Raw genomic sequence first — 22,870 nt, forward strand, 5'->3', positions numbered from 1 at the left:
AACTTTTACCAACTCATCCGTCAACTCTTTCTGAAATCCCATATGCGAGTAGTACTCCAAAAATACCTACTCGTAGATTAGGGTATCCGCTCATTATCTGTATTTGTGCAAAGGGCTATCTATCAATCGGACCAGTCGATAGATCCGCAGACCGGAGCCATACCCTTCACGCCTGCCAAAGACACAAAAGACCGTGCATTCCTCTCCAGCGATTCGCACTCGACGGAACTTGAACACACGACTCGTGGTCCGGGGCCCAAAAGCGATAAAATGCAGCGTCAAGTGGAGTGCTTGATTAGGCGCGCGATTTGCCTGCCATTTCGAACGCCTGCAATTAGAAACGGCCGCAGATTGTAAACTAAACAAAGGGGGTACGGGGGGGAAGTGCTGGGAACTGTCACGAGCAAGTATCACTCGCAACCTGGCTGGGGGTGGTGCTTGAAAAATGATTTACACGCGTAAATCATAAATTATGTCCCATTTCAAGTGGCCCGAAACGACCGAAGCGGATGACAAATGCAGATGATGACAATGGAAATAATGATGATTGGGAGGGATGCTGCTGACGATTGAGACGACTGTTGTGATGATTACTTTGATGGTTTTCAGAATTGAACTCCTTTGTTTCGATGGCTGCAGTTTTCAGTTCCAGTTCCGGCCAAAACCTGTCCGACTCTTATCAGCCAACCGCCACCTATCGACGTCATTCAAAATTCAACTCAAAATCAAATCAATTCAATTTCGAATTTCACATTTCAATCGCTCGCAATACACTCTCACACCTGTAGTTTGATGGAAAGCCACGCAACATTCAATGCTAATGAGCTGCCCGATTCCGATTCCGATTCGGATTCCATTTCAGTTCGCGTCGGTCGCTGCTGGGCATAGCACCGTTAATAGCTCCGGGTCGTCAAAATACCACCTGCTACCCAAGAACACCTGGATATAGCTTATACATATATACTATACTCGAGTATATATGGCAGCACAATTGTCGTACGATTATCGCACGTCCGGCTGTCCGCTTTGTCCGGCTTAATTAATAGAAAAATATATCTTTTTTGCGCACTGATAACACGTCAGAGGCCGCTGGTAACGCAAAAAGGAAGTCGCGATCTCTAGATAAAGTCTGAAAGATATATTTAGCTATAGTACAAGGCGTTGCACGATCGGTTTTTTCCGGGAATAACCATGCTGCAAAGTGATCTCCGTGTACTAAAATCCCTACTAATTGTGTTCTTATGGGCGTTGTCCTGTTGTCAAGGTTGGTACGATAGTTTACAGATCCGGATACTGAATACTTTCATTGATCAGTCCTATTTTTCATATAAAAAAGTTAACATTTTGCTGTTTTTCTCATCGTCCGTCATTGATTATTTTATCCACATAACGCAATTCCTGTAAGAGATCTTTTAAACATTAAGTTCTGCAAATCTCATCGATCAGATTTTGTTGCACTATATATGGGGATACAAATGGGTTCACTAATGAAGTCTTAAAACTATCAATGTTGAACACTATCGCAAATATTCGCAAACATCCGTCCAATATCAAAACTGAACAACTTTCCACTTTAAGGTTCCCTTTGTTTCTCCGCAAACAATAGAGAAAGCTATTGAAGATCTTGAAGTGGGTTTGTCTATGCAATGTAACGACAATTTTTCATAATGAAGGCCTAATTAAAGTTCCATAAGAGCTTCAATTTGATGTAATTACTACCCGTAGTTCCAGGAAAATTATTCAGCCAATGTGAATTATTCAATCATTATTTTACTATCTACAACCAATCAATACATACTTATTAAATAAGCCCAAACTGTGGAACTACTCCCAATTTTAACTCCATTAAATAAGCCCTATATAGTAGAGTCCGGCTATAACGACTCTGCTTATAGCGTCCGTCCGGTCATAGCGACGAAAATTCGATGACTTGGTTGGTCCCCATAAAAACTTTTATGAAAGGGCCTTCGCTTAGTACGTCTCCGCTTTTAGTGACAAACCGACGATATATAGCTTATACGGACCGACGGTATAGCTTATACGGACGATATTTTTCCCAGTTCACCAGGTTTTTTGACGTGCCGAAAAAAAATACAGCGAAATAATGCCAAAAAAATTAATCATTAAGCGACGCTGTTAGAAACGTATGTATTTATTAGTGATCGGCACCGATTTCAAAGGAAGAACTGGATGAATATGTTCTTATTGACAATGACTTTTCATTGAAAATCATTTAAATACAAAAAAAAAAGTTTATTTTTTCGGTAATCTTAATCTAAAATCTGTAAAAATATTGATAGCCTAAGCCATTCACAATATGTATGTACCAAAATCATTAACCTGTCATATATGCACATACATATGTATATACATAGATCATAGATTGCTTCGATCTTTCGACGATAGCCACAGGTTGAATAATCCATTCACAAGCAACGCGACAACACTCACTTCATTGATCATTGATCAACAGGTTTCCCTCGAGCACTTAAGAGCAGTTGAAAAATATACCTGCAGAAACATCAAGAGCAAGCAGAAGCAGCATCGTTTCGGAGCAAGAGAGGCACGTGGTGCGCGATCCCTCTCTCTCTCGCTCTCGCTCTCTTCGGGCTAGTTTCTGGCTGGTCGTATATTCTCATGAGGTGTGTGATAAGACCACCTTGAGGTAGTAGCGCAAAAGCAAAGGCAAACGCGAAAAAACAAAGCAAAATCAAAAAGAAAGACAAGCTCTCTTCTCTCTCTTAGCCACAGAGACCAGTCGCGAAGCGATGCGGCGACCGCGCGATCAAATCGGATCGTATAGGATCGAAATCGTTGACAAATCGCTTAAAATTGCAGGCAGATTCTCGACACGACTTCAGTTGACAACGGCACGTTGTGGACACCGAGTATTGTGCTGGCGGTTTTTTTTCAAAAAAAATCCCCCAGTCGAATATAATTCAAAGAAGATCGCAAAGAAACCGAAAATATAGTGTAAATATAGCGGTAAAAATCCGCCTTTCAGAACGTGCCGCATATTCGCAGACACTTCGAAAATACTATGTATTCCAAAGAAATCCCCCAATCGAATATAATTCAAAGAACATCGCAAAAAAAACGGAAATAGAGTATAAATATAGCGGAAAAAAAACTGCCTTTCAGCACGTGCCGCACATTCGCAGACACTTTGAAATACTATGTATCGCAAAAACAAAAAAGGAATACAAAAAATTACAGTCGACTGATAAGAGCATTTGATTTGTATTTATCGGAATTGCTGGCAGACGCGTGCCATGCAAAATATTGGACCTACATACATACATACATACGTCAACAATATTTAATTAATTACTGTGCGCGATCGAGTGATTGAAAGGGGGCTGGAGCCACAACCCATCCCTTTCAACAAACCCCTATGCCGTTTTGCTTTTCAAGTTTCAATTTACTTTTATAATTGTCAACGTCAACAGATCTGCGATGTTGTTGTTGTTGTTTGGTGTTCTCTTCCTCGTCTTTCTCCACCGCTTCTTGCTTTTTCGCGTCGCTCATTTCGTTGGGCCTCTCACTCTCTCGCTGTTATTTTTGGTAGCTTTTGTTGTTTTCCGATATTTTTGCTTAATTCTTCACTCGTTCACAGTTTTTCGGGTTTTATATCCCGTACACTCGCGGAGTGCGAGGGGTATATTGAGTTTTTCTCTTATCTGTTTATTATGTACTATTTTTATAACGTGAAGAAAACAGGATTCAAGATTCCAATTGTTTTTTTTTATGATATTAAGCTTCTACATATAGATATATTTATTCATGGATCTGTTAATAATTACCGACTTATCGTTAGTAATGTATTCCGCTCATATTGAATATATTTGAAGCCATACAAATTGCAAGAGTTTTAAATATTTGGCCAATGTATTTAATATACTACATACTCCCAGATAATTTCCTAATCAGTGCGCGACAAGTAGGCACTCGTGTGTAGGTCTGATTAACGGGTATCTTATAGTCGAAATATCGACTTCGACGTTCTTACTTGTTTCTGTTTTTGGCGGCGTCTCGTTTTTGTCTTCGTGTTTCGGTGTCGTACGATTTTTAACCAGTTTGCTTGCTTGCCTCTGTCTGGTTGGGTTTTGTTTTTGTGAATATTTTGAGAGTGAGTGCGTGTGTTCGAGCGGCGGTCATCTTAAGAAATGAAAAGAGAGCGGAACGCGACATCGAAGGAAAGAGAAAGAGTCGTAGCCGTAGCCGTAGCCGGGGAGGGATGGGATTTTTGGCAAACGTTGTTTCGAATGTTTTCACAGAGATTTTAGCGTTTATTTTTAAGGCGGGTGCTGTGTCTTCTGGCCATTTCTGTGATTAGATAATATTTTCTGAAGATCCAAAGCTTCCTGCTTAGATAATCTAATTGCCAGGGTCAAGTCTTACCACCATTTCCCCCTCTCCTAACAGTGCAAAGACCTAATGGAAAACTGAGAAAAAAGAGTGCAACAAAACTGAAAAGAAATACTAAAGAAAAAGCAGAGGAAAACGTTAAACAATTTAAACATCATACCATGGCCATAGGGTTACGCTCTATGGGCACTACAAGTGATACCAAAGCTACAAGAAAAAAACCAACAACTACAACACTCATCAACAACAGCAACAGCAACAAGCTCTACAACAATAGCAACAGCAAGAGACGGGCAGAACAGCTGTTCCGTTGCGCCTGCGCAAACTTCAATCTGCTGCTGCTAACGTTAATGCTCGGCCTGGGCAAATGTTGCACTGCCACGCCCACACCCACAACTGCAGCAGTAGCAGGAGGGCCAACAGCAACAACAACAGCGGCAGCAACAGCAACAGCAACAGCAGCAGCAGCCACAACACACCAACAATTGCTGACTCCTGAAGGTGGCGGCTCATTGAGCAGACTGCTCGATGGCAAGACCTTCATCAACATGAGCTTCAAATTTCTGAATGTATCTGGAAAGATTGGCACGCCCCTCGGCATAGGTGAGAATGATTTCAAAAGAACGATGCAAAACGAATAGAAAATGAAAAAGAAAAAGGAGAAAAGTGTGAAGTTTGTTTTTAGCTTTGCCTTGTGCTAATTTTAAACCACAAACAAAGTTACGAGAGAGATTTCAGGGGAATCGAGGTCTAGATACCCTAGATAGCGAGCAAAGAAAAGAAAGAACGTAATAAATCTATTTATAAAATATATAAAATTAAGATTAAACACTCTGGTAAGATAGTTGAATGAATTTTGGTAGATTATAATACCCATTTTTACCCAGTTTTATCCATATTCTGGATGTCATAGGACCTTATGATCGAAGAAGAAAGAGAAGTATGAATGCCACATAAATGTAGTAGAACAGATCTTTAGAGCTTTGATCCTTATTGGATGACTCAAAAGGAATATACAGATATAACTTTGCTTCGGAAGAATAATGAACAAAATAGAATCGATTGGGATAGTTTAGATACTGTATTATCGGGTATTATCTATTGAACCCCATACGTTATGTGTAACTATTCTGCGATATCACAGACTAAATTGCAGACATAATCGTTGACAGCTTTTATCAATGAAGATTATAGACAGAGTTCATTCAACTCTTATCACATTCGCTTTGGCAGGGTATTCTTATTCGAAGCACAATAAATTCAATTGGAATGACTTTCAGTTGAAGAGATACAGATACAGATAAAGCTGCAGATGCAAAGCGCATTACACCGGCCGGCTGCTTGCCACTTGTTGCACGAACGACACCGGTTACCGTGGGGCCAGTGCAGACCAAAATTGTTAATTAACTTCCGCGTTCATTTCGACCACGTTTTCCCATTACGAATGATAGGGAAACCGCGCGTCGCGGCTATCTATGACGTCGTGTGGCACTTCCAATCGGGGCGTTTCCAATCATAAATCTTGCGTTGGCTCACAGGGATTTGCTACTGTAGGGATTATCTTATCAGTGGAAAAGTTTGATTGCTCATTTTATGATTTCTTTTTATGCAATTTTAAGGGATTTACCGATTAAGTTTCGAGTCCCAAAACATTCCCCAAGGGCGTTCCAAAAATTGCGTGATATTGAATATTGCGCATTTGAATTTAAAAATAATTGTTTTGATTATCACTGAATAATTACAGGGAAAAATGTTGAACTACTATCTTAATTAGAAAAAAAAAAATTAAGTTCCTGGAAAGGGAAATCTTGGTTTTGCTTGAAAAGAATTCAGGAAGAAGAATATATATTTAAATAAAAAGTAGGTTGCTTGTCATATGCATAAGACATTGTAGAATAATTTTCGCAATATGTATTTGTAGAGCTAAGCTACTCTGTGAGAAGCAGATTGCGCGAGGAATGGGAGTCATTGGTTTCTTAACTTTTTGCATAATAAACATACAGTTTCAAAGAAAATCGAGTATATTTAATTTAAATAAATTAAGTCTTGTAAACACGTTCATCAATTACAAGGAAATTAATTGAAATATTTTCTAGAATTTTCATCAATCTAAATCAAGAAAAAGCATTTAATCGAGCGTTAAAAAACGAAGAGAAATTCAATTGCAATTTTGTACTTTGCACCTGGGTCTATTGGACTTTGTCCAAAGTAAATAAGATTGTTGACACATATAACATACCTCCTATGTATATCCACCATTCCACTCCCACGCTTTCCCACACCCCCAAAACAAAAAGAAAACACGGCGCAGTTCAGAGATCTTTCAGTTGGCGCTTCAATGAATTGACGTAGTAGAGAAGATCTCTGGCGTCTTCTGGCCATACTTCTGCGTTTTGTGGTTAAACTTAGCCACATTTTCGATCTATGAAAACTTTGAAAAGACAGAGTCGGGCCCCCTATTTCTATACAGATTTACGATGAGCGATTTTCCCATTATAGCTGCCTATCATCCATCTCTCCGCCTCTCAATCGTTCGCTTCTGATTTATATTTTATTTGAGTGGATATTCTCTGAGAGATGCTGTCAGTAAGAGTATCTGCTCGTACGGGTATATGTGATGTGGCAAGGTCGTTTAAGAGAGATGGAATTTGATTTTGCCGCCCCATTCATTCTGTTCATTTAATTTATTCGCAGTGCCAACTGATTTCTCTCTGGCAAATAAAACTAGTTTGCGCTAGAACCAAAAACAAAACACAAACAAAAGCAACAATTAAACTACATAGTATAATAACAACAATTAATAGTGGGCGTGTGGTGTTTTCCTTATATAAACCATGGGATGTTGTTGCAGTTTAATTGTTTTGTTTGCTTAGAGTAAACATGTTTTGATTGATTCCACATTTAAGGGGGATAGGCATCATACAATGCATAGTGCATAGACACAAGCCCCCCACAGGAATCACATGTTATAAACCATTATATTCATACAATTATCAAATAATAATCACAATTCATTAACCTTGATCTTGAGGTGCGGGCTTATCGCCATCGCTTTCGTTGGAATAGAAATTAGCATTAATTTGCTAAATCCGATTGTGAAATTGATTGTTTTGAGTGCTTATCACTGGGAGTTCTACGTATAGACATTCTTTTCGATTTATGCTCCAACTATTCACGCAATTACGAGTATGTTTATTATTAGATTGGTCTGGCCCTGAGACGACAGACCTGCCACACATGATCAATGATAATGCTTAGCAAATCGGATGATAACTCGCATCGAAATTTGTGTTTTAGTGGGTTAAGCCAACCGGATTGCGATGTGAACTTGTTTTTGACTTGACGATTATAAAAATCATTAGATATGCTAAATAGTTTTATTTTCGATTTAATATTCGCAGACGTAGACCTAGTGCGAGACGTAAAACGGGGTCTACGGGAGTTTCGAAGTTTCTGGCAGACAAATTGGTGGCCATGGATGTTGATATTGAACAGGTTCTGTCTCTGTTACTAGATGGGGTGTGTCCCGGCTAAGTACGGAAACTCTGAGAGCAATAACTACTTGAATCACTCGTTCAATTAAGTTGCCTGAACTTATTTGATTTGCAACAAGTAAACATTTAATTAAGGCTTTCAAGAAAAAAAAGCAAGAAACCAGACATGAAAATTCACCCTTTTCTGCTAATCTACTCCGTGGGAATGCTATTTATGCAATGCTACCTAGTAAAGATCTACTATATTTTGCTCTCTCCCCGTTTATGAGTTTAAACTTATAGGCTATAAGTTATAGCTATAGCCGTCCGATAGATTGATCTATCCTTCCCCTGGCTTAAGAGCTCTCAGTTCAACGATGATGCCCGTCGTGTGGCACTCTCTCTGGACATATTTTGGAGTCTTTTCTACCTGCAGGTATAACCTGCAACCACGATTTTTTTCAAGTTCAGATATTTCCGCGGTTTTTTCCTTTGTGTTTCCTTTTGTAAGAGAGATAACCCTCTTGCCCCGCCTAGCCCCTGGATAATTACCTGCAGAACGTTCCTCCTGCTCCTTTGTTTGTTGTTTTTTCTTTGGATGATCCATAAATATTGAATTTTGGATCAAATAAACCAATAAAATAAATTAAGTACCATTTAGCCTTAGTTTGTGTTACTTCGAAACTCTTTGTGAAATCTTCGTCAATAATATTCATATGCATATGCTCTGACTTATTCATTCGCCCATTTCTCGAATAAGACAAAGAGAAACTCATTCATTTCGGTCCCTTCGCCGCTTGACGTCATATGGGATCCATATGTTGAGCATGAATATGGCATATGGGGCTAATGTACGACTAGATGTGCGTACGTGTGTATAGCTGTAACGTATACGTATGCCTGAATTATAATTCGCCATTTTGTTTACTGTCATGATGCATAATTGAAAACAATTTCCAGGGCAGCCAACGCGGTGACATGAGAACCCACACAGAGAATTGAATTGATTTGACCTTATTGATTGACAAGGCCTGGCAATTGGAGGAGGGAGTGCTCCATCCTCGATTTGTTGTTGGTTGCGAACTTCAATTACAACAATTAGCAAGTATATACATACATATATTCGTATGGGAAAATATTGAGCTAATCAAATATGCAAGAGCATGGTGGAACGGTGCCTCAAAGCTGCTGTCAGCTGCAGGACCCAGGACCCAAAACCCTTTTCAAAATGGGTCTATCCCCCTCGCTCTATGCCACACATTATCGCTCTCTTTGTCTCTCTGTTTGTTCATTGGCAATCTATTACTTGCTTTTCTTTATTTCATTTTTTTTTCCCTTTTTTTTGAATGCCTGTCACATTTTCTATTAGGTCCCTAAGACTGTTGACATTCTGGGTTCGTTCCCTCTGTTCGTGTGCGTGCAAGTGAGCGTGTTCCAGTGTGTGTGCGTGTGATGGCTTGTTTCGTTTCAAATATTTGTATTGCATATTTTCAAGGGCATTGTGGGATGGAGGGAGGGGCCTGTGACTGTGACTGGGGGAGATATTCCAAAAGTTTCAGGCTTTTTCTGTTGATTAAAAGGCACTGCCACATCCTCTTGCCTCTTGTTTATCGTTTAGTATGCAAATTACTCGTCACACTCACACATACACATGCACACACACACTCGCACTCACACACACTCGTATCTGTATCTGTTTGCTGCTTCTGCGTTTCTGTGGGTATCTGTCTGTTGCTGATTGTTTTGAAGTTTTTTAGCCCCTAATCAATTTGAGCTTTTGTTATTATTATTTTTTATCTTTAATGAGAAAACTTTTCTAAGCTTCTAAACAACCCCCGGAATTGTTTATAATTAGCTTAAATTATCTGTTTACTTATCCATCTCAATCTCAATCTGTGTGTGGCTCTCTTTTCGCAGGACAAGCTCTGGAGGCCAAGTGCGATGAGAAGCAGTTCCAGTGCCGGAACGGGGATTGCATTCCCATTCGATTCGTGTGCGATGGCGACGCCGACTGCAAGGATCACAGCGATGAACAGGTCACCGAATGCAAGTTTTTGGGTGAGTCGAATATTCATCTTTTTTCCGAGAGTAGAGTATATGGTGGAAAAGTAGGAAAGTCGATATATCTTCATCAGAATGAATAAGCGATGAGAGACCATTAGGTTTCATTAACATCAATCTTGGATGATGTGTCCGTTCGCTTATGGGAAATTTATACAGGAAATCGGTTCGTATTGCACGAACTAAGAGTCTGCATAGTGGATGTTTTATGGTCACCCGTGCCCCTTTTCCATAGCATACTTTCAGGCCGCCGCTGTAATAAAGCAGTCACAGTGGCGTCCGAGATAATGGTCAGAGTGCAAGCGCTGCATTCGTTGCGTTTTCCTTTTGTTCGAATCAAACCTGAAACAGAAACAGAAACAGAAGCTGAAACTGAAATGAAAACCGAAACGAGTTTGCAACATTTACGCACTGAAATTGTCGCTGGCTGCTGACCAAAAACTATGCCATGGCTATGGCTGGACTGGCCTGTCCCTCTGTGTGTCCGTCTCTCTCTCGCTTCTCTAAATTGCAGCGCAGTTGGCGTTTAGCTGACTGTGGCATGCAACGTTGTTGCATCAGCAATCTTTTTTGCCGCTTGTCTGCCGCTTTATCATTTGCGTCGCACGAGACTTTTGCGTCGCCGGGCCGCTCATAAAAGGAAACTATAGGGAGGTCGTCTGCTTTATCACACAACTTGTGCCAGACACCAAAAAGCGAGCAATCGGAACAAGTGCATCCATTTTTGGATTCTCGTTGCGCATAGCGCAATTTTCTTTATGTAATTTCTGGCTGAAAGAAAATGCATTCCAATGAAGTGAAATTGATAATGAGCCCCCCCCCCCCAATTCTCCATTACTCCCCGATTGTTTGGGTGGGAATACAATTTGATGCTGAACTTGGGGGACTTCCCAATGAGGGTTCGCTTACAGTCATTTTCTGCATGGTGTTTCTGGGGGAAATTGATATTTGTGGCAGGGATTATGATGGTGGAATAATCATCATTTGTGGCATTAAGTATTCATAAGTTTGGGAAACCCATTTGAAATCTAAAATTGATTTATTTTTGCGAATAAAAGGGAGTACAAAGGCTGAACCTTAACGGTAGAGTCGATTTTTAACGAAGTCTAAAATTTATAAATTATGAACAAAAATAATGCAAAATAATTTGTAATTTTTAAACAAATATATCCTTATTTGGTAAGACGTCCTATATTTTGGACAGCAAATACGATAAATAATATCTTCAGAATTGTGGATGACAAAGAAATTCTCTTTCTTGGGCTTTACCTTCAGATCATGCCCTACTCCTACCATCGTAGGCATGACTTACTCGTACTCTGATTTCACGCTCACAGCAAAACTCTGAGACACTCGCTCTATTCACACTCACTCACTCACTCACTCACTCACTCACTCACTCACTCACATACTCCGGCACACAGCATCCCACTCGATTTTTGACTCGTGGATGTTGCACTCGACTCGCAACGAACGAGCTTTCAGTCGAGACGGGATGCGGGCTCGAGTTCGAGCGCCCGTTGGGGGTGGGGTTGGCTGCAGAGGCTGCAAACAACTTTGGGTGGAAATGTTTTTAAGGATTGCCTCTCTGCCACCAAACACTCAGTTGGCGGCGGACTTCTCAACCAAACGCGTGGTGTCAGTGCGAACAGTTAGCGCGATTCGTGTGTCAAGAGGGGGAATATATATAGAAGGGAAAACGACAAACCGAAGACCCACAAAGAACGTGTGAAATGTAAGCCATCGAAAGTGTGCCAAGTGTGTGATTTAAACCAAATAAACCAAAAGATGGAAAGAAGCGATGAATAAACAAATTGCGTGAAAACATTAAAGGCTAATCAGACTGTGTGCAGCCCCACGTCTTTCCGAGCGAGCCAAGATTCGTTTTATCTTTGACAAAATGCCAGCAGCATAGCACGAGAGTGTCCTTTGGGCCCACGTGGCGGGGGAAAGCTCCCAAGGAAGTCTCTGTTTCGTTTTCTGTTTTCTGTTGTCCCTCACGCCGTCTGGGACGAGTCTTATCCGCCAAGTCAATCGGTGACTGGACAGACAGGCACTTACCATTTATCATTCAGTTGAACATTAAATGAGTTTCCTCAATTTCCTCGCCCGCAAAAGTTATGTTGTGGTCTGAAATGTCATATTTACAACTTGTATATTTCGTCCGTCCTGTCCTCCGACTCCGACTCCGTCTCCTGCCACCATCCTGTCCGTCCTGTCTGTCTGCGGTCTTCAGTCCGTTATGAACTTGAAAGTGTTCTCCTTGGGGGCTCCACTTTTTGTTTGCGGAAATTATGCAATCAATTTGTGCAAGTTGGCTGAACCTCTCGAATATGTCACGGCAATTGATGTGTCCGCTTCTATGATGGAAACGGAAAAACCCTCCCTCAGGAGGGGAGTTCTTGCTTCTCTTCCTGGAAATGAGTGATAATCCCGAATCTAATACAAATCTAATACTCATCGCTTAATCTTCTCCCCCCCCAAAAAACTACCGAAAGTCCTCGCAAAAGTCGCGAAATCATTCGCCGTTGACCAAACAAAATGGGACACATTTGGTGTTTGCTCTTCGTGACCAGTTTGCTGCATCAACAGAGCCACAGTTTTGGCGCTGTAGTTATTGAAAATGGTAAATAGAATAGTTTCTATTATTTAAATTTTGTTTGTGGCTCGAGAGCATTGTACCATTATTGTATTATTGTAGCGGATATAATTATTAACATTTCAGTTGCTTAAGACTGCAAAATCTAAAAAAAATTGTGTAATAAAATCCGTAAAAAGAAAAACTATTGAATGATGTCAATGGTTTATGGTAATGATTTAAGAAAGGGCATAACAGTGTTTTTTACTTGATTCGTACCACAAATATAGTTTGAATCTATGATGCTGGCAGTATTTTAATATCATAGCTAATTTATTCTTTATGGTTTATATTTCTTTGAGCTGTTTTATGACTTGTTTTTATGAGTTTTGAAAATATGTGCACTATATTTCGATATTTTTAATATTAATCAATTAGAAATTCATTAAAAACTATTCTGTAGAGTTTGTAGTAGTTCTCTAATTGAACTTCAAATACTTCCTTCACTTCTCACTTGCCCTTCTTTAACATTTCATCAAGGACTGCATTCTGAAAGGGCTTTTACTTCCTTTTCAAGTACTGTGCCGACTGTCAAGTCCCTATATCATCTTCGTAGCATCCATCCCTCTCGAAGCAAACTCTAAGCACAAAAGAATCCTCGGTTGAACAAGTTTCGGTTGGAAGTTTCGTCTACAACTTTTAACTATTATCGGGTCGGAAAGTTTTCGACACCTTTTAACTTAAATTAAACATGCCAGAATCCCAATCATCTGGATTTACAAAAATCTTCCCTGCAGTCTATCTGTGCTGCACTTCTGTCTGTGGCAGCGTCCCAGCTACCAGCAAGCGATGCAACAGAATATTTTTGCCAGTGCCGCTTAACATTTGCATACAAATTGCCAGGACGGAAGGAGAGCGAGGGGCATATACTCGGTACACGGGAAACATCACCAGCCAAAGGCCAAAGTTTTTTAATCAACTGAAAAGCCGTTTAAACTTAGTTAAAAATATAAATTATGCTGCAAAATACTGCATGACAGTGTGGAATTTTCATACTTTTTTTTTGGTATACTGGGAGTACTGCATAAATGCAATCAATGAAACTTTTCCATGATACAAAAAGCGCTGTAATTTGGTTTTTAATTGCTGAGACTGAGGCGACATACATCCACGACACAGACTCCCCCAATTTGTCCGCCGGGAGCACAATTCTCTCCAAAAATAATGTCACATATTAGCAGACCGGACAAAAAACACAAAAAAGCAGCAAAATATAAAATCGAATCGACAATCATTGAACCAAATGTGGAGGAACAAAAAAATGTTTCTCCTCTGCTTTTCCTTTTATTTCGTTTTATTTTATATTATTTTATTTCATTTTCGCTTGTTTGGGTCACACATGTGGCCAATTTTTTATTGTTCACTGAATTGTCGGTGGGCGGGGGTGGGGGTATTTATATTTGCTTTTTTTGTTGATGTTCCTTCGTTTTTTATTTTAACAAATATTGGCTAACATCAAAGTTTTGTTTTGGCGCAAGTTTTCCTATACAATGCCCACGTCCGTATAGCAAGCGGGTGGCGGTGATGCTGTCCATCCATAAAAACTTTAGAAAAGTAATCATATAAAATGTTATTGATATGGCAAGTATTGCGCCTGCCCGCCTGCCTGCCCGGCATAAAAATTGATTAAAATGTATACGTACTCGTATATACATATATTGGCCTTTCCATTTGGCGCTTTGGCCATGATTTGCATAATCAAGAGAGCCGTTTCCACAGGCCACAAGGCATGCTCCGATCACTTACCACCAAAATGGTGGAAATTTCCTTTTATAGAGGCAGTAAACAGTAAAATCCCTGACACAAAACCGCCTCGGGAATTTGTGCAAAGCGGCTAGAGCACAAGCAGTGCCCGGGAAAGTTGTTACCAAAAATTTAATACAAATAAATTTCCTAATTGGCTCCAAAGAGTAGTTTCCAGGCAACGGCGAAAAGTATGCAATGGGATTGCGTCCAAAAATCGTGTGGGAAACATAAGAGATTCCATAGCAACAAGTCAGCGCTTGCCAAAATCCTGCTTGTAATCCCATTACACACAAAAGAGGTACAGATATACGCATATATGTATCTGTGTGGCTAAAAAATGACACATTTTTTGGTTGCCCCATGGAGTGGCATTGAAAAAGCCATTGGGGGAACGCATGCAGCGCTCCTTTTTGATACAGGGTGCTAGCGGGTTAGAAGGGAGAGTGGGTTCCTGGTACGAGTACTCTTTAATATTAAATCATAGAAGGAAAAGCGGTATCCTTTAGTCGTTTTTTCGAGCATATGGCTCTTCCTTTTTTGTTGGCTTTTATTTGGATATGTTTTCTTTTCTCAGCACGTGCTCAAGTGCGTGTAAATAAATGTGTATATATACCATACATAGATGTGGGCGGTGGGTGTTGTCATAATCACAAACACCCATGCACACATTTGGCAGAAGGCCCGCTGTTTCCTTTTGTGTGTTAGCTTTTGTTTCTGATACGGGCTCCAAGCCAGACAGCCCCTTTCAATGCTCGATTTAACACACTTTTCGTTGCTCTTTCCAGAGGCCACCTGCTCCGCGGACCAATTCCGTTGCACGAATGGCAATTGCATACCGAATAAATGGCGCTGCGACCAGGAGAACGACTGTGCCGATGGATCCGATGAGGCCACAGCACTGTGCAGTAAGTAGCCATAAATCCCACCAGCGAATCCCAGCGCGATTCGCGATTCGCGTGGTGCGAAAAAGACCGTCTAACCATCGAATCGATTGTACTTATTATTGTATGTGTGTTTAGTGAATGCCTGTCCCAACAACGAGTTCAAATGCCAGACAGTCGAACAGTGCATTCCGCGCGGCTGGCTCTGTGACGGCAACAGCGATTGCCGCGACAAGTCCGATGAGGCGCACTGCAGTAAGCGAATCAGTATTCTTCTATATATATGTGTACATGTCTATTGCCCCCCCTCTTTCATACTGTATGTGTAATCGCTTTCACTAACCAACTTGCCGCATAACTCATACGCACTCTTAATGGAGTGGCGTTTGCATAATTCTCGCAACAATGTCCTCTACTCGTGCCTCATCCTTAGAGGTTTAATCAAGTCATTGAGAGTGAGAGTTTCCCGTGTGTACGCATGTATATAGTACCTACATATATGTTTATGTAAGTGTATGCTCAAACATTCCCTGCTTATGTGTGCGGGTGTGCATTGTGTACTCATTCATGAAGCCCTTGACAACAACAAGTATACGACGCGTGTGCCCTGGCGCTCGCGTTGACTCTGGCTGCCGCCTGGCAATGGCGCATAAAATTCACTTAATCCACGAACACACAGCAGCACACAAGTGCACATCCAGCACAGGAACACAACTTTGGCCCCCATGGCCCTTCTGCTCTCACGGCTTAAAGGAAAACTATAAACGGTAGGGGTAGGATAGTGTAGAAGGAGATGCTATTCCTCCCCATCAATGATTCCCAGGACTGTTGGAATAGCTTTAGCAACAGCTACGGCTTTAATTATTTTGAATGCATTTGCATACCTACAGGGAAATAAGGGAAAGATTTAGATGGAGTACTGATGGAATAATAATGATAATCGAATGGTATAGAGGGAAAACATTCACAGACAAGTTTTGGCTCTCAATCTCGTATATCTTTCTCTACATATTTCCGTTCTCCTTGAATGCCACAATTGCATCACCATAGAGGCACGCACCTGTTCGCCGGATGAATACGCCTGCAAGAACGGCGAGGGGCAGTGTGTCCCTTTGGCCTGGATGTGTGACCAAAGCAAGGACTGCAGCGATGGCTCCGATGAGCACAACTGCAGTAAGGATAATCTCTCTTCTTTGAACATGTGCCAATCATTTGGCATTTTGGTTTTCTCTGATTTGGAAAGATTAAATAAAATTTCTTTATGTTAGATTTTAGTTTATTTGAGAGAAAAAGATTATATTTATTCAATATTTATTTACTTTCCCTTGCATTCTGCACGTGACTTTAACAACTTTTAACTTTATTTCAACCTGCAATCCTCCCATACTAACCCCGTCTTTTCCATCTTTACCCTCAAAACTTAACTCTATTCTCATACTTTTCTCATAAACCATAAACTTCATTCCTGACTATCGACTCCAGCACACTTCATTTGCCTCTTGGCTTGTCTGTCATTTGTTGCAACTCCTTTTTGCCTTCAAACATTTTTGCTGAAATTTTGTGAATTCCTTAGACCAAACCTGCCGCTCCGACGAGTTCACCTGCGGCAATGGGCGGTGCATCCAGAAGCGATGGGTATGCGATCACGACGACGACTGCGGCGATGGTTCCGACGAGCGGGAATGTCCGGTGGTGCCCTGCGATGCTGTGGCCGAGCACACGTGCACCAATGGGGCATGCATCGCCAAGCGGTGGGTGTGCGACGGGGATCCGGACTGCTCGGATGCCTCCGATGAGCGGGTGAGTGAATAATACTTTCCCATAAATTTACATTTCGTGCGCTGCCACAAAAAAGTTCCTCCCCCGTGCCTTTCATGGGTTTTTCTGCCACATTCCGCCCGGTTTTTTTTCTGTGGATGGGATGGGATTGTAAGCCACATAAATTACGACCAAGTTGGGCATAACTCAGGGACCAAAGCAGCTTTGGCAGCTTTTGTTGTCAACGCATGGCACGCATAAAATTGCATTTTTGCATGACTCGTTTGGGCGGCAGCTTAGACCCAGGACGGGGGAACAGGACCAATCAGGACTCAAGCTGGGACATCATTTTGTGTGCAACGAAAAGTTTCCCCAAACTTGCCCCCAAGGAAACCGAAACCACAAACAAAACTTTGCCCTAACTCTGTCTCTTCGTCTCCTGCCCCTTAGTCCTGCGCCAATGTGACCAAGACGACAACCCCCTGCCTGGCCCACGAGTACCAGTGCAAGGATCGCATCACCTGCTTGCACCACAGCTGGCTCTGCGACGGCGACCGGGACTGCCCCGATGGCGACGACGAGCACACGGCCAACTGCAAGAACGTGACCTGTCGCCCGGACCAGTTCCAGTGCGGGGATCGCAGCTGCATCGCCGGACACCTCACCTGCAATGGCGACAAGGATTGTGCCGACGGCAGCGACGAGAAGGACTGCAGCCTGAGCTTGGGCACCACGAAGGGCGCCTGCAATGCCACGAACGAATTCAACTGCGGTGGGGGTCAGTGCATCGCCCTGAGCAGGGTCTGTGACAAGCGGAAGGACTGCCCCGACGGCGAGGACGAGCCGGCTGGCAAGTGCGGCGTGAATGAATGCGCCTCCAAGAACGGGGGCTGCATGCACCACTGTGTGGACCTGGCTGTGGGTCATCGATGCGAGTGCCACGAGGGATACAAATTATCCGGGGATAAGCGGACCTGTGTGGACATCGACGAGTGCGAGAACCCGGGCACCTGCTCCCAGCTGTGCATCAACGAGATCGGAGGATTCAAGTGCGAATGCGAGGCGGGATACATGCGGGACCCGCGCAACCACACGCGTTGCAAGGCTGGCGAGGGCCACGCCTCTCTGCTGCTGGCGCGGCGTCACGATATCCGAAAGATCGCCCTGGACCACATGGAGATGACGTCGATCGTGAACAGCACCAAGTCGGCCACGGCCCTGGACTTTGTGTTCCGCACGGGGATGATCTTCTGGAGCGATGTGACGACGCAGAGCATCTACAAGGCGCCCATCGACGAGGGCAACGAGAAGACCGTGGTGCTGAAGCAGTCTTCGGTGACCTCCGACGGACTGGCAGTGGACTGGATCTACAACCACGTGTACTACACGGACACGCACAAGTGCACCATCGAGCTGACCAACTTCGACGGCAACATGGGCAAGGTGCTCATCGAGGACGCGCTGGACATACCGCGCTCCATCGCCCTCGACCCCATCGAGGGCTGGATGTACTGGTCCGACTGGGGCGCCTCTCCGCGCATCGAGCGCGCCGGCATGGACGGCTCCCACCGCACCACCATCATCAGCTACGACGTCAAGTGGCCCAACGGCATCACCCTGGACCTGGTGCGCAAGCGCATCTACTGGGTGGACGGCAAGCTGAACGTCATCTCGTCGGCCAACTACGATGGCTCCCAGCGGCGCCAGATCCTCTACTCTACCGAGTACCTGCGGCATCCATTCTCCATCTCCACCTTCGAGGACTACATCTACTGGACCGACTGGGACAAGCAGACCGTCTTCAAGGCCAACAAGTTCACGGGCGAGGGCGTGGAGCCCATCACAGCGGTTCACATGGTATGCGCCATCTATCTATCGTTCCCCCCCAGCTCCCCTTCATCACCCTATTATCCTCCACAGTTACAACATCCCATGGTGATCCATGTGTACCATCCGTATCGACAGCCCGATGGCATCAACCACTGCCAGTCCGTGAATGGCCACTGCTCCCACCTCTGCCTGCCCGCCCCAAGGATCAACGAGCGCAGTCCGCGCATCTCTTGCGCCTGCCCCACGGGCCTCAAGCTGATGGCCGACGGCCTCATGTGTGTCGAGGATCGTAAGTAGACCAGGCGCTCCCTGCATTGCCTTGGATTTTGACTATCTGCATGCTAATGGATTAACTTTTTATTTTATGCCTACTAACCCGATCCCCAATCCTAACCGCAACGCGATCTGACTTGCATGATTTGCTCCTGCATGGCAGCCCTTTATGTGGTCGTTACCAAGCCCCCACGAGCCCTAAAAACCAAACCGAAAACGAAAACTTCGGCACGGCGATTGCCACCGAGGTTTACTGACAGACAGGCGACGGATGTGCGAATCGAGGTTAACGATGAGCTCAGGCTAAGCACCAAGCTTCCACCTGCGGGGCACGGAATACCCGGTATGCCTGGCAACTCTATGTGTGCTCTGTATGTGTGTCCCGTCCCCCATTCTGTGGCATCTCTTCAATATGTGTCCATCTTTGTACATTTGTGTCTTTTGTCTTCATAACGAAAGTACGGTAGCATACCATTTTTGGTTTTTTCAATTCAAATTAATCATGGAAACCTAGAACGGATACTCTGTTTCGGGTTTTTCCACCTTTCATCCGAAATGGTTTCAAAATTGTCTGTAAATTTCGCTTTTTATGTTTGTCTGTTTTGTGTTTTGTTGTGTGAAATTAGTAATCATATAAAAGGAGCAATCTTAGCAACTGTCCTGTGGAAATTGTTGGAATATCTGGCAACTCTATTTAGTGTTGGTTAATTGTCTGTGGAATTGCCTCGTACATCTGAAACTCTCTTGGTTTTGCTTACAAAAATTAGTCTTTCTTTCCAAATGTATTCTCGTAATCCCAAAATCGTTTCACTTCCTCTTGCCTTCCCCGCATATGCTCTTTCAGCTTCATATTCAAATATTCACTCCAGGCAAATTTGGGAAATATATCCATCTTTATGTGACTATCCCTCAACCATCTATGTTCGTTCCAGTTGAAAATTCGAAATAACGCAGAGGAAAACTTCATCAGAAATGTTGTCACAGGAAATTTTGATTAATTTGCCTCAAAGGGAGAGGAAACTTTGATAGTGTTATGGGTTGACATCCCTGTTACTTCCTCTCAATTTATAAGTTCAACATCTCTCTCTCAGTCCGTCAGTCAGTGGCCCTCTTCTCCTCTCTCACTGGTTATGTCTCTTTGACGGTTTATAAACACTTTCGTGAGATTCAGATTTATTGCAAGCGTATTAATCAAAATGCTACCCAGCAGTCGCACTCAAAATCTCTTTCTGGCCAGGAAACGCACCCGCTCCCCCGTCTCGGGGTGCAACCAACTACATTTGCTTTGTCATGGCCCACATTAATCATCATCAGAGGGAGAGAGCAACCCCCCCATCCTTGACAGTTTCATAAACGCCATCCGAGAAGAGGGCCGCTTGCATCGGAGCACAGCCCTCACCGCAAGTAGGCAGCCAATGGGCCAACGATGCAATTGAAACCTGCAACAGAGAACCCCGTCATAAGCCCAGCATCCAATCACCCACCCCACCTACCGAACCACCGACCACCACCAGACACCACACAATACCTAACCGCAAAGTATGAGGTTAATATTGGTGGATGGGTGTAGGGTGGTGAGGTCTGGGCCTTAAAGAGAACTTCAACTTAATGTTGATAACTTTTACTGTTTCGACTTGATTTAAGCGCGGCTAGGGCTAGAAGCTGCCTCCTGCTCCGTCCGAATGGCTGACAAAATCCCATTAAATGCGTCGCGTTAACGATGTCATTACGCTGCTGTCTTTCTCTCCATTCCCTGGCATTGGCACTGCCACTGCCATTGCCATTTCCATTCCCATTCTCGGTCTCGGTCTCAATCTAAATCGGTCTCAGCCTCATCCCGCCCCATAAAAGTTTGCGCCATCAAAGGCGCGAGAGCGTTTAAGTGTTTATTTGCGCCTAAATGCGCACTTTGAACGATTTGATTGAAAATTCTTTTGGATCTCTGAGAGGGAGACTTGGCCCGAAAGCCGCTTGGATTTTGATGTTGATTCCCTCTTTCATTCTGCTCTTTTATTGCAATGATTTCCGTTTTCCTTTAGCTCTTATCCATTCCCTTTTTCTTTTTTGTTTATCATTGCCGAAGGTGAAGGGGCATTTAAGCCTTGTCATTGTGGTGGGTTGGTGCAAAGCCGCTGAAATAATATAGTACGGCACTATATAATAGCACATATGTATCTTCCAAAAATGTACAAAATAAAACGTACCTATAATTTACCTACTCTTAAAGCTTCTTGATATGTTTATGTTTTCGGTTTATGGCTTCATTTTCTCTGTTTATTTTCTTACAATTTATAATTAAAAATTCAAACATCTGCATCCACAGTTGCCGACCAGCGTCCAGTGAAAAACCAAACACAAATCGAAAAGACCACAGCTCCCAGTCCGCAACCGGATTCGGGCTTCATAGCGCTGGTGGTCATCGCCAGTCTCAGTGGCTTTGCAGTCCTGCTATCAGTGGTAAGTCCAGGCGGAAAGAGTCCTTGATGGAGGGACTTTTAATGGCAATTTTTGGTGCATTGACAGCTCCTGCTCATTGGCTATCGCTACTGCAGCAAGCGACGCATCAACTCGATGAACTTTGAGAATCCTATTTACCGAAAGACCACGACCACAGAGGATCATTTCAGTTTGCGAAAGAATTTGCCAGCGCGCATCTACGATCATACCAGTGTCATGGATGAGGAGGTACGTGCTATCCTTTAATTTTGTTCTACTACAACATAGATCTAAAAATATAGAATTGTTATTCCTATTTCAAAATTATTCCTTTTTTAATTTGTTTATTTTTATCTATTCCTTATAGTACTCACCCGTTATAGGCATATCCTCGTATTAGAACGGAGAATGATAGATTTTTCCTTCGTTTGGTTGGTTTTTAAGATACGACCAAAGCAGACACGAGAATAAGTAGCGGACCCGCAGAAGACACACGCCTGAAGACTGAGCAACTCTGTGTATTGTGTAAATTAATTATTTTAACATTTTAAGGCACGGCAAGGACACGGCGGGTCACTTGGAGGGAGGCGTATCCTAAGAGGATGCTGTACAGAAATACTACGTCGCAGAGTTCTATCACAAGAGCAAAACACACACACACACACAGTCTAAATAAAACACAAATTGAGATGTTTAATAAGAAATCTAATTGATAATTATAAATTACATAAATAGTTCCAAACTGTATATAGCTGTAAGTGTGCATTATTTTTAAAAGAAGCAAACCAATTAATATTACTATATATATAAATATATATATACATATGACGATTGTGGTCGTAGTGATCATGATCTAGTACTATTAGAGCGCGTTGAGAAATTATATTTCTGTGTGTTCGATGAGCAGAATCGTTTTATTATCACTATTATTACTATTTACGTATTAACCTTTTGTTAACTGTATTTGTTAAGTGTACATACAGAATACATATATATGTATATGTTTCCCCCACTAAAAGATACAAGATGATACATAATAAACTCAGACATACTTATGTGTAGTATAAAATTGGTGTTTCTCTTTTCGCGGAGGGGTTTATCTTTCAGCTGAGGCTTCTGGGGAATATTGTAGGTTCTGATTTATCCAAATCAGTGAATTTCCACTAAAAGACTTACCGAGAAAAAGGATTTCATTAGGATCTATTTGAGATCTTTATGGACTACTATGTGAACGATCTCTATACAAATAAGAACAAATATCTTGAGCACAAAGTTGAACCAAACAAATGAACTTGAGGTAGGTCAGACCTCAGACCATAGAACTACGATATTGACAATTAAATTTATACTAAATTCTTACTTAACATCCAATCAATTAGTGGCTATATCAAGGCCCCGTGGACGCG

General features: G+C 42.5%; 1 protein-coding gene across 11 annotated transcripts; it reads left to right on the forward strand.

Moving 5' to 3' along the window:
* The first annotated feature begins 377 nt into the window (after positions 1-377).
* LOC108155972 (very low-density lipoprotein receptor) lies at positions 378-22,533 on the forward strand. Of its 11 annotated transcripts, XM_017287157.2 has the most exons (13): positions 379-1,264; positions 4,426-4,971; positions 9,759-9,899; positions 15,072-15,191; positions 15,306-15,422; positions 16,218-16,340; positions 16,741-16,967; positions 17,376-18,782; positions 18,846-19,044; positions 19,192-19,371; positions 21,352-21,485; positions 21,552-21,713; positions 21,832-22,533. In XM_017287157.2, exons 1-13 carry the CDS (start codon positions 1,192-1,194, stop codon positions 21,862-21,864), a joined length of 3,462 nt encoding a protein of 1,153 aa, XP_017142646.2. In that variant the 5' UTR covers positions 379-1,191; the 3' UTR covers positions 21,865-22,533. The 11 variants fall into 11 exon arrangements, with proteins under 11 accessions (XP_033244154.1, XP_017142646.2, XP_033244158.1 ...); XM_033388263.1 differs by lacking the exon at positions 15,306-15,422 and having other exon boundaries at positions 378-1,264; XM_033388265.1 differs by lacking the exons at positions 379-1,264; positions 15,306-15,422 and adding an exon at positions 2,847-2,973.
* The last annotated feature ends 337 nt before the right edge of the window (positions 22,534-22,870 follow it).

The sequence above is a fragment of the Drosophila miranda genome, chromosome 2 (assembly GCF_003369915.1).
Source record: "Drosophila miranda strain MSH22 chromosome 2, D.miranda_PacBio2.1, whole genome shotgun sequence".
NCBI lineage: Eukaryota > Metazoa > Arthropoda > Insecta > Diptera > Drosophilidae > Drosophila > Drosophila miranda.